At 30.6% G+C, this 13,606-nt stretch overlaps 1 protein-coding gene across 4 annotated transcripts in view; it reads left to right on the top strand.

Moving 5' to 3' along the window:
• The window catches only part of LOC122628319 (limbic system-associated membrane protein-like), a 119,901-nt gene that overhangs the window by 103,081 nt on the left and 3,214 nt on the right, over positions 1-13,606 (top strand). For all 4 annotated transcript variants that reach the window (XM_043810502.1, XM_043810503.1, XM_043810505.1 and 1 more), the window contains 3 exons: positions 2,454-2,582; positions 5,024-5,161; positions 11,469-11,618. In XM_043810502.1, coding sequence (XP_043666437.1) covers positions 2,454-2,582; positions 5,024-5,161; positions 11,469-11,618 — 417 coding nt within the window. The remainder of the gene's footprint in view (positions 1-2,453; positions 2,583-5,023; positions 5,162-11,468; positions 11,619-13,606) is intronic.

Below are 13,606 nucleotides of genomic sequence, written 5' to 3'. Positions count from 1 at the left end.
AGGGAGAGGGAGAAATAAAACAAATAGAAACACAGTGAGAAAGAATAAAGAATCTTGTTCGTGCCTAAAAATGATTATCTTAGCAAAGTAAGCACCTAAATACATATATGTATATATAGTACTTATATATATGGTGGTCTACTGGTAATTGGAATTACTTCAACATCTTTGTGAATATTATTTATAAGGAAAAAATTTCAAACATATGTATTATTATCAAAAAGAAATCTATATAATGTAGGTACTATTTAAGTTTTTTATTACTTGTCAAAATTTAAAGGTAGTTTTGAATTTTTTAAATGAAGCTCAATTTCTTTTTCATAAAAAAAAGTATATATAATATAAAGAATTCAGTCATATCGAACACTGTCTTTACACTTTGATATTATCTTTATCTGATTAATTTCAATTTTATTGTTCAATTTTATAGACAAGTATAAAACTTTAATATAATAATATATGTTTCAAACTTTTACATTATTGTTAATATTTACAGAAATATTGAAGTGGTTCCAGTTATGAGTATCACCCTGTATATTGTGCTTTGTAAAAGCACCCATTAATTTTCGTGGTGTCTCGAGGGCAAATGCTTGTGCCACGTTGTACTGGCCGCGGCAACCCTACAGAAGAGGCGAATGCAAACCGTTTATGAGGATAAGAGAAAGAGAGAGAGAGAGGGAGAGAGAGAGAGAGAGAGAGAGAGAGAGAGAGAGAGAGTGAGAAAGGGAAAGAGAGAGAAAGGGAGAAAGAGAGAGATAGAAAGATGTTATTCGATGAAGACTAGCGTTCTTCTATAGAAGAAAACTTTGTTGGTCTGAGTTTATTACGGAGTTTCATGCAAGACAGAATATTAAAAAAGGCAGGTTTACATTGAACCTTGAATGAAAGCTGTTGCTGATGAAATTACTCGATAGATCTTCTGTCGAAAAATTCTTAACATACGGTTTGTAATGTAAATGATGAACATATTAAAATATATTAGATATAATTTATAAATTATGATTTAATTTATAAAAATATTTTTTTATATTTATTTACTCAAAAAAAAATATCGATTCTTTATTTCTGATATTATATATTATATTATATTCAAGCAAAACGCTTGCAATCGGTATTTTTATATTCAGAGAAAAAAGAATTTGTGTGAAAAGTTACCTCAATTGATTTACATACGTGTGGACGTACGTCGTGCCAGATTCAATGGTACGTTCGTTTCGAGTTCGCTATAACGTTTCAGGATCTATCTTTGTAAAACGAAGAAGAAGAATGGAACACGTTTATTTTCACTTCCTTCAGCGCGAAAGTAGAAGAATATTTCTTCGGATGGCGAGAACTGTGGAGAAAGGAAACGAACGTGTCGGGGATTCGTTGCATCGCTTTCGAGCATCGCCGTTAATTCACGCTCTCTTCTGCAATAAATATTTTTAACGCTTACAATACAACTCGCCATTTAATTACTCAAAGCATTTTATTCCCTTACTTCTATGCGCGAAAGAGATCTTCCCGTTTCTTTATTAATTTGTATTCTTTCATGTTTTTACCGATTTTGATTTTTTCGTTATCGAATTATGTATCTATTTTAATTATTTATTTATTATCTACGTATTAATTTAAATATTTACGAAAAAATGAAATATTAAAATATAGTTACTTTCCTATTTATTACAAAAGTTTCAAATTTGTCTATTTAAACTAATGTTCGACAAAATGATAATGTAACAATTTCTATAACTTAACCAACTTTCCAATTATATCACAAACCAAAGTTATCAATAAATTTATATCGTTATCGCTATCGATATATCTTTGTAAATTTCAGAATAGAGTGCTTTGCATGTTCATGAATTATAGCCGATAATTAACACGATCTATTAGTAACGTTCTTTGTTAATGTAACTATCATTAATAAGTACTATTCGTCGTTTGTTACAAATGTATTTCATGAAATAAACATAATCGATTCAGTAGTAATAGAATAACATATAGTCAGACTTCGTCGCAAGATATTCGACTTGGCAAGAAGTAGGCGACAAGTGTTTCGTGCGCAATGGAAACGGTTTTGTTTCGAGGAAGTGCGAGCTTCCGATGTTTACGGAGATTGGAGCAATCGACAAAACCGTCGGGTCGTTGTTCGTAGTGATTAGTATCGGTGTTTTAGAAGTACGAAGCATCTCGGTTTGGCCGGTATTAATTTTGGATCTACCATTACATTGTTTTTACTTAGTTAAACGAAGTTTCTTGTTCAAAGATAACGCTTGATTGTTGATGATCTATTATATTGCTTGATAGAAAAATTCAAAAAGGAAGAAAGGGAATATAGAAAAATAAAAATTAGATCTGTATCATTCAGTTAACTAATAATTATAATGACTTTATATTATTTTCGCTTTGTAAATGTTTCAAAAGCAGTTATATATAAATAAAAATATTCAATACGACACACTTTGTTGCAGTTAGTAGCATCGAAGGATCGATCTTCAACATCATGAAAGTGAACCGGTTACAGATGGGAGCGTACCTTTGTATCGCTTCAAACAGCGTTCCACCTACCGTCAGCAAGAGAATTATGCTTATAGTACACTGTGAGTATATTTAATGAGGAAACTTTAGTCTCGACGAAGGAAGCTTAATCCTTAATCGTATAGGTCATTAACTATGCTAAAATAATAATTATAAACGTATGTTTCGTAACTCGATAACATAACTCTACTATTAATACTTTATTTAATGATCAAGAATTAAAGATCGTATATATATATATATATATATATATATATATATATATATATAACATATATATATATAACATAGGTGGTGTATAACTAATGATATAGAGGAGAATGTGATATAAACATTTTTTACATGGGTGGAGACATGCGTGAAGATTTCAGGATTCTTATTTTTCCCAAGGGAAAGCTACTTTCTGAATCTGATATACATAGCAACGAAAACATTATGACAATTTATGATATTACTTAGAATGGCAGTAATTAATATTAATTGATTACTGAGACAAATAACAGCGTAATCAATATGAACTTCACTCAATGAACTTTACTCAAATTGATTTATAGGACGTGAAGGACCAGTTTTGTAGTCAGTTCATTCTCAAAACAACCCCATTAGATTTCTTTCTCCAGAGACCACTCAAAAATATTTCTATCGAGAAATACTGATTACACCTGAAAATATGAGACCAGGAATTACTGGAACATGTGCTGGAATAAATTTGGAGATGATAAAGTATATTCGTGATTAAACAATAAAAAGATTGTAGCTTTGTATTGATACAAATGGTCAACACTGAATATCTTCTGTAGTATAAGAAAATTTATTTTACCACTACATTTAATCTTGAATTATCATTAATGTTGAAATTGTAACATCAGTGATTTCCATTTAAAAGAAAAAGGATGATCTTAAAATCTCGTCTACGTCTTTACGTAAAGTATTTAGCACGTAAAAGTTATTTATATTACATTATGTCTACCTACATATCATTCAGGTTTTATATTACTGTATTATTATACAGTTACTGTATTATTATTAATAGTGGAAATATTTTAAGTGGATCAAGTTTTTGCTTCTCCCTGTACATACATACATACATACATACATACATACATACATACATACATACATACATACATACATATATATATATATATATATATATATATTTTACGATGATTATAATTTATAAAATCTATTTTTATGCATTTCGCATTTATATATTGGAACGACAATGAATTTTTTAAATGCAGTATTTGTATTATCGATATTTCTTTCTACTTTTGTTAACAATTAATACATTCATTACCGAATAAACGAACGTAACGAATACTTCGAAAATATTCTTTTTACTCAGTGCGTAGAGGAATAAAATACCTTACAAACATATACAAGAATCGTTTTCAAAGCTGGCTTAAATTTAATCGAAATACGAACATTTGAAAAAAAAAATAAATCCTCTGAACGTGCATACTACTATTTAACCAACATCGAAAGATTTATGAAATCATATAGCACAGTCTTTGAAAGGACATCGTTCGCGTGTAATCTCCAACGCTGGAATGAGCTAGTTATACGTTTGTCAATTGAGCACTTAAGCGTATATCTAGTACGAATAAAATATTTGAAAATTCATTCGTACTCTCTTTCAAAGTTGTCTTTAAAAGCAACGATTTTTTCAAAAATGCTCGAAATCCCATCAAAATTTTTTGAAAAGTGCTTCAACGTTAATTATTTTGTTGATAAGTTTTACAATTTTTGTTGAAAAAAGAAACTATTCTAACAGAAATTTGAAAAGGAAGATATATTCGATAATTTGACTTTTTGAAATTCAAAACAAATTTCAAAACGTTCAGATGGAAGAATATTTGAATTCAAAAAGCACAAGTATATACTATCGTCAGTAACTAGATACATCGACAATGCGAGTCAAACGACTCGGTATGCTTCGATCGATGTCATCGCGAGAATTCGTCGATGCTTTGACATCGAATCTGTAACAGGCATACCTTTCCGTCCAAATAACGTGTCTACTCTCGCTCTCAATCGCGAACATTCGAAAATACAATTCAACGGAGTTGGTTGTACCTTTAACTTGGTACAAATTGCAACCTACGATAGATCTCTTTTTCTTTTTCTCGTTCAAATTGCCGAAGGTAATTCAAACTTGTTTTGTTTGTTTGGCTTTTGGCCTCTATTTCTGGAAACTACGCTGAAGGAAAGTATGTTTCGCACGATGGAGAACACGATGGAAGCGAAATTTTTTGAAACCGCTCTAACGAACTCCGGAACGATATGTGAAATTGTAAAAAAATTTTTTAAACGAGCAAAACTGAAGAAAATAAATATAATAGATATGACGATATAGATAGACTACGTCCGTCACGCGAAGAATCAATTTCCTTTCTACGTTTGCATGTTGTGTGTCGTCCTATAAAATCAAACCGTTGTTCGTTTTTACGTGTCAACACTCGCATGCACTTCTCATGGATACCTTTCATTCTTTCGACAGTTCCTCCTATGATCTGGATCCAGAATCAATTGGTGGGAGTGCAAGAGGGACAGCAAATGACGTTGGAGTGTAATTCGGAGGCTTTCCCGAAATCGATCAACTATTGGACAAGAGGAAATAATCAAATTATACCAAATGGTAATATATCATAATTCAGTAATTGCTAATATTAGAAAGTTTTTAGGAATCTTTGATAAATGTCGTTCTCTTTTGATAGTATTCTTTCGACTTCCCTCCTTTAAATTTGCCTTTAGACGTTCGACTTTCGACAAATATCTCTCGAGTGGCATTTATCGATTACTGATTATTGTCTTTGGATCTGGAATATGATTAGTCTTTCATACATGCGATACAAAAAGTAGGCAATATTTAGAAACTTCAATGACGTAATTACATTACGTCATGCGTAATTTCATGCAATTACGAATACGTAATTGCATTCATTATTAGACACTATATTACTACGGTACAGAACAGCAACTTTTAAGAATCCAATATCTATTGAAAATTGTTATGAATTTTTGGAGCAATAGCATCTCTTATTTTATATTACAGAATGTGATATGTATATGTAATGGTATTTGATAGAAGCAATTAATAACTTCAATAATAGATAACATTTTATATCGGTGATACATATAACATACTTTATTAATCATCGATCTTTTCGAAACAATTGGAAAAGCACAGACATATGTACATATATGCATAATTATATGGAATAATTAGATGAGATGTATTCCGTGGACGAGATCTCATGCAGTAACTAACTAGTATAATGTATCTTCGAAGCCATTAATGCGGCCGACTGCTTTCGACCTCGAATGCAGATGCAATAAGAACATAAGATGCACGTTTCAGCTTACTAATCGTGCAGCAAATTAGTTTAATTTCAGCCGTCCACATTTGGATAATGTTTTTCTTGCAAGAGATCGATAATTCTATGAATTATACCTTAAATCTTACCTTGCAAATTTTCTAATAAATTTTCAATCGTAGCTTAAGTTCAAATTTATACCAATTTTACGATTACGTAATTATAATGATCTTCTCATTTTTTCCCCTCATTACTACGTTAGAAACATAATTCAACATTTTACATACAAGAAACATTTATTTACGTCGATCATGCAAACTTACGTGTTAGCCTAATAAAATAAAATACGTATTTCGTTTTATATTTGTTACAGACATTTTTTAAAATGCACGAATTAACTAGTTTGCTTTTGTATGATACTAATTGCATCTACTTACGTGAAACCTACAACATACTCATTCTGTAACACAATACAAGATGTAGCTTAAATTCTTTCGCTTATCTAAACGACCGTGATACATCTTTCATTTTTTTTATTTTTATTTTTTATTTTTTATTTTTTATTTGATATTTTTATATTTGATTAGAATAAAAGTAACGTGAGAACGCGAAGAAATATATAAATACATATGTAGAATTTCAAAATTTATTGAAGAAATAAATATATCCGGAAATAAGATATTCTTAAAAGAAACTGAATTTAATACAATAATAATGTGAAATATCAAACAACACAAAGAAAAAATTAAAACGTTAAATGCTGAGTTAATTTTGTATAACTTGTTTAGAATGTCGAAATGAAATTTGTTGTACGTGCAGGAAAGAAGAGAAAGGAAAATTAATATAAAAACTAAGTAAATTCTTAAGAAGGGAAAGCTAATATAAAAACTTAAAAATTATCTTATCTCTTTTTGCCATGTTTCGATACGATACATCACAATACTATAAATATAATTACGTTATTTCATATTATTAATACAATATTAAAATATTGAAAATTCTTACAAATATTACCATGTAATATGACTGAAATACTTTTATTAATATTGGTATTATTGATTAATATTGGCATTTAACATAACACAACTACTTAATAAGTAATCTCCGTAAAATCTTACAATTGATTGTATTGCTACGTTTAGCCTATCATTTAGCTCTACTGATTTCAGTCAATTGTTTTTAACGTTATTCGCAATGCACGTATCGCACGCAACAATTAGCAGCGTATGCTTTTGTTCACGGCAATAATCGCGAAAACCGTCCCTTCATACATTCCTACGTCGAGCGACGAATTATCCGGAGAAGCATTCGCGCGTCAACCGCACCGTGTTTCTCCGCCATTGCAATATTACCATCCCCGACATGTTTTACGATCTAAATGTTCTACGGATGCCTGCTCGTATTTCTGTAATGTGCATTCAGTACGTGTGAAACCGCACGAGACGATATCAAAACTCGAAGGTGCAACTTACAAATGCGTTTACCTCTACGCAATAAACGATGAATTTACGTTCGACTTATCGCTACACGCTCGATGAGACATGATTACGTGAACAACAGTACATGTACATACATATATGTACATATACATGCACACACACATACATATATATATATATATATATATATATATAGCATGGTATAGCATAGAGCTGTTTTCTGCGAGATTTTTTTAAATTTCTTTTTTCCCGGACGAAATCGACCAAATAATTCGAATCGAAATTATAGATGGAAAGTTGCTTGATTAAAAAATTCTTTTCCGTACTAATCAATGTATCGTAAATTTACTATATTACAGATAATATTGATGAAAAAGTCTGTTTTAATATTCTTCTAAGTTTCTATAATTAGTTTTTATAGGAAAAAAGTGGACAATTTTGGAAAATTGAACCTAAATATACTTTATGTGAAAAATTTAAATAAAATTTATCATTTCGTTGTATTAGGTAAATAATACGTGATGAATATAAAAGCAAGAATAATTTCGTTGATATAATTTCAATATCTATGTTTTCGGTTGACCAGAAGGAATATGAAAAAAATTATTGGTCGAGAACACAGGATTAAATGTTTATATCGATCGGAGGTATTCATTGAACAGTGTAATTTAATTAGTCCCCCTTTTTTGCGTACAAGCACAAAAGATATTCATAGCCACGAATTTCGTTATAAAACGATGAATATTTCGGTACAATTATGCAGAAGAACGACGCTAATAATAATTCTAGTCCACTGAACATGAAAAAAAGTTTTACGGGTAATTGGTTATAATTAATTTACGTTAAAAATCTTTAGGAGATAAGAAAGTGATTTTTATAGAGAAGTTATACACATTTATACATATTTTATCAAATATAATGTAAATTCGTCCGTAATTATAATCTGTTTTATTCTATGATTTCTCCTTTGTAGTAAAATAATTGGTCAAAAAGTATTGATTTCACTTCTCCAAATGAACATTAAAATAATGAAAATTAAAATAATGAATATTAAAAAATCAAGTTATTATCTAATGACTTTTCATTTTTATCATAAATATTCAAACAATTATTACACGACAGTTAGTTATCAAATGAAATTTATAATAATTAGAACTTTAATGGAACTACAGAAATAATAAGTTATGGCTGTAGATATGGGAAGTTATGGGAATTAATAAATCGATTTATTATCTAGAAAATACAAATTAAAAAATTAAACATCAACAAAGCATTTACAAAAATAATAGAAAGTTTGGGATTGATGATAATTCATTTGTAATTTATGATGCAATGTGTATAACTTACTATCATTTTGTTAATACCAATAAAAATGTACTGTTTTTAATATATAGAAGCCTAAAAGAATTTTATCTTCATTCCTCGAAAAATCGAATCCGAGAAAATTGTTTTACCGGAAAACAAGGAATCTCTGATCCCGATCGTAGTACTATTAAACGATGTACGATAGGATGCGACAAAACGTTGTCACGGGATAGAAATTTAAACGAGCTACATCTTCCTGGATCCGTCGGTACATAAAGGTGGCGTGTTCAGAAGCACTTACCCTTACCGATGTTTCAACTAACCCTCGGCATACTTATCATCACCTTCTTTCACTTTTCTATTACGTTGAGAACACTCATATTCGTTATCGTGCTCCTAGAGAAAACTCTGTTATCTTCTCGTCGTGTCGCTCAAATAGAATGCTCATTGTTCTTTGCTCAAAAAAGAATAATCTCGTATTTAAAAATTATTCTTTATACATTGAACAATAAGAAATCTTGAAAAAATTGATGTGGATTTACTTCGAATACATTTTATAAATTATTTTTTCCGTTGAGAAGAGCAAAAATGAACAAATGAAAACGAATAAAAAGAATCATCAGCATATCGTTGCATTAAGGCGATACTTTGATGATCGTTGTTAAAAGAAAAAGAAAGAACCTAAAAAGAGAGTAATAATAAGATCGAAGAACGAAGAGTTATTTCCTTTTTACGCGTTCAGTCTGAGGATAAAATCTTAAGACGGCTTGATTCATGCGCACATATGTCATTAGACGACAACGAAGCGACGCGCGAAGATAGAAGTAACACGAGAACATCTTTGTTCTCGTCTTCGTCCTCATCGGTCCCGGGGACTTTTGGTTAAAAGCAGTTTTATCCCTGAAAACCCATTCGACATCTCTCGGTGGTAATGCCTGGGACCGTAGTTCAACGTCGTTAAACTTTTTCATCTACTTTTCAAACTCAAAGCCAAGGAAAGTTTTTCTTACGTTTGTGAGAGTCGACCGAGCCACTACATAAATGCATTCTTTCTCTCTCTTTCTCTCCCACCCTTTCTCTTTTCTTCTCTGTCTTTCTACCTACTTGCCTCTTTTCTCATTTTCCTTCGATTCTACTATTTCTTCCTCCCTCTTCTCTTTCTTTTGCACAAACACGCACATGTACATGTATACGTACACATACGCTATCTCTCTATCTCTCTTTCTGCTTCTCTTTTCTACTCATTCGTGAGCAAAGTTTTCTTCCAACTGCGAAAATACTTCCTCTCCACTTTAGTGCGCATCATTACACCTATAGATTTCATTCTGTTTCCAATTCTCCTAGCAGTCCGCCTTCCACGAATTGTTAATCAAAACTTATTTTACTCCTTCTCCTCCTTTTCCTCTCATCCTTTCGAGAAACCGCACCATACCACTTTTCACTAGTACCATGAAGAAAGAAAAAACTTTCAAGCTTTACACCAGAAACATCACGATTCGTAAACTATTTTCCGCAACTTTTTATTTTTCTCATTAGAAAGATCAACTTAAGATCATAATTGATAGAAGACATTATTATATCTAATCCTTATTGTTTTTATGAATGCATTATTTTTAATCTTCTTATTGAAAGAACTATTATTGAATAATATTTCTTTTAATTAATATATATATATTTATATATATATATATATATATATATATATATATATATATATATATAGTATATGTTTGAAAGGTTCAGAAAATAAATGAGAAATTATAGATACGATAAGCTGCAGCATATAAAAAATCATAAACGATAAGTATGTTGGAAAACCACTTCAACACAACTCCCTATTCGGTATTGTGTTCGTGAGCTTAATTTTAACGATTATAAGTTGGATTTTAGTCATCAGATTAAACAGAATTTTGTGGCAGTATTTTAAAATTTGCCGGTGCAATAACGAGTGAATAGCGTGTTCGGTCATCATGACTGGTCACACGAATACGTTTCCTTTTGTTTTTTCGGAAAGATTGAGGACGTATAATGTCTCTACCGAAGAAAATACGATTCTCTGTAGGGTGATACTTCTTCGTTTGAAGGAAGCATTCGTTTTTTCGACGGAAATAGTTACGCTGCAACCAGTAAAGTCGACTGTAGTTCAAATAATATAGTTTCTCGTATTTGGAATATTGCACTTTAAAAAAAATTATATTAATGCATTTATTCATCCATAAATAATTCAATGTTATTACGAGAAATTGTAATTAATCTTGAATAGAGCGGCCATGAATTTGAACACTTATGAGAAATTAAAAAAATGTTACATTTGTTTTCTTTAATTTAAATGATCAAATTAAGATTTATTTTAATAAATGACTTATTTATAATTGTTTAATAATATCTGTATACAGTTTTTCGAGACATTATATATATATATATATATATATATATATATATATATGACGATAATTACATCCTTTTTATATACGTTTTGGAAAATAAAGTTTGGAAATAAGTTTTTACGCATACTTTTACCATTTTAAATGAATGATAGTCAAAGAAAAGTTGTAGCGCGTAAGTATTGATTCCTTGAACATAGATATCGATGACAAAAGACATGCTCTCGATTGTCCATCGAAGTATAATGTCAAATTTTACGTTCGATCAAGCGCAGGACACACGAAAATAATGCCAGGGCATTCGAACGTGGCGGAAGGGCGCGAGAAACGATATCGACGAATCCATTTCCCGTTGGCGTTTTTATATTTTATACGATTTTCATGATTTATAGGTAACCCATCGTAAACTTGAAAAGTTCCGTTATCGTGCGAACAAGCAGAAACGACAGCATACCGGTACATTGTTATATATCTTTATTCTCTTTTTATTCTTTTTCCAGGGGAGAAGTACGAGCCGACCTTCTCGGACAATACGTATAAAGTGCACATGAAGCTCACCATACGTTCCGTTACCATGTCAGACTACGGCATTTACAAATGCATATCGAAAAATTCACTAGGTGAAACGGATGGCAGTATATCGCTTTACCGTAAGTAACGATATTTAATGGTAGAGTCTTTTCAAATTCATTCACCGTCACGTAACTCTTATCTTGATATCTTTGACGGAAAATCATTTGTTACGTATATAAATTCTATATTAATGAAAATCATACTCGAAAGGGAATCGATCCAAGTCAAAAAAAGAAAAATATCTCGGACATGTTTTACGTTTTAACTTAATGAATACTATCTGTTTTGTTTGTTGAATGCAGCTATATACGGAAATGGAAAAAACTAATCAAAAATATTTCATTCGCTACTATACCAAAATTAAAACTAATATGACGATAACTTTCACAATTTAAAAAGAATGTATTTTTTAAAGAAAACTAATGTAAAGAATTTTGAAAATTATATTATTACTGCGTAATAGTATCGAAATATATTCGATTGTTTCGAATAAATATTTACGATTATTATTCATATATATATATATATGTTCTCTGGTTAAATTATGTTATCGGTTATTCTCTAGTTACAATATTTTGATTTATTTAGAATTTTTTCATCGATCGATATAAAATAATATCGAATAGCGTTTCTCATTTACGATACTAATTTCTCTCACATTCGTCACGAATTTTTAATCATTTGTCAAAGAGTGTTGGTTATCGCAAGTAGGCTGTTTTTCTTCGTATCATTTCCTTCACAATGGGCCTTTAATTTACGCGTGTTATCAGGAATCGTTAGTCGTACAAAGAAGAATGTAAGGGATGAGAAATTAAGCGTTCGATCGTGCAGTCCTTCTCTTTCCATTCTCTAAAGCTGTAAGATAAAGGGCGTCGGGCTCTTTCGAAGACAGCGAGTAAGATATATCGATGGGCTAAAGTCACGGTGAAATGTAGCAATCCCACTGGAAAAGCAACGCGAATGCAACGGATCTTCGATAATCGAAATTCTCACAATCTCGGAATCTAACGATTTAAAATGTCTCGATTACATATATAAATCTAATCTCATCGAACACATCGAAAATCTCGCCATTGTCCAGACAAAAAGAAAAACATTTATTTCCGTGTTTCTTTTTTGTTTAATTAAATGGAAATTTCTTTTCGTCGAATATATTTGTTGCATACAAGTATTTCACTTAAGTCTCTACCCGAATCAATTAAACTGTCATCTAAGACAGATATTTTCTTAATTCTAATCGATTAATATAAATCGCAGGAGAGAGATCAATTTTTTAATTTTTATTGATAAAGCTACACAATGGGAATCAAAAGAAGAAAAGAATTGCTTAGTTTTAACAAGCAAGGAAGAAAGATTCGAAAGTACATTATTTGATTTTAATTACCAAACGCATTGATAAATAATTCGTCAATTGATCAATACCATTCTCGTAGAGTCTATATACACAAGAACGTAATTACTTCCGAATTTGTTTCGAGTCTTGCACGATCGGAAATTAAAGGGAAATTACTATGGGTATCAATAAATTGTTGCTTTACTTAGGACCTAAAAAGTACTTAATTCCATGAAAAGTAACGCGAATCATCGATAACTGCGAACTATCGATGTCGTTTGCCAGAGAGAAAACCAATCAGATCCGCAAAGATCTATAATCATGACTTTTCTCTACTTTGCTCTCAGATTGAGAACTTTTTAGCTTTGTGATGTCGATCCAACACAAAGAGTAGAAAGCTCGAATGCTATGGGCACCCGCAAACAACACCAAAAGAAATCCGATTGAGCATTATAGATCACTTAACGAATTAATTATTATTTTTTATTATTATTTTAAATTCTATTGGAAGACAGAATAAGAAAATATATTAATTGCAATTAAATTAAATAATGTAGTTAAATGTACATATATATTATATGCAGTATCGACGATAATACTGCTCTAGTCTTTGATTCTTTTTTAATCTTGTTAACTAAACCAATTCGAGAGGAATAATTTTTGCTTCTCTTCAATCATCGATAAAATAGTATTAATCTCAGATACTATATAAAAAAAAAATTACTTGAGATT

The sequence above is a fragment of the Vespula pensylvanica genome, chromosome 4 (assembly GCF_014466175.1).
Source record: "Vespula pensylvanica isolate Volc-1 chromosome 4, ASM1446617v1, whole genome shotgun sequence".
Taxonomy (NCBI): Eukaryota; Metazoa; Arthropoda; class Insecta; order Hymenoptera; family Vespidae; genus Vespula; species Vespula pensylvanica.
Note: the sequence above shows the minus strand (reverse complement) of the source record. Positions and strands in the feature narration are given on the sequence as shown.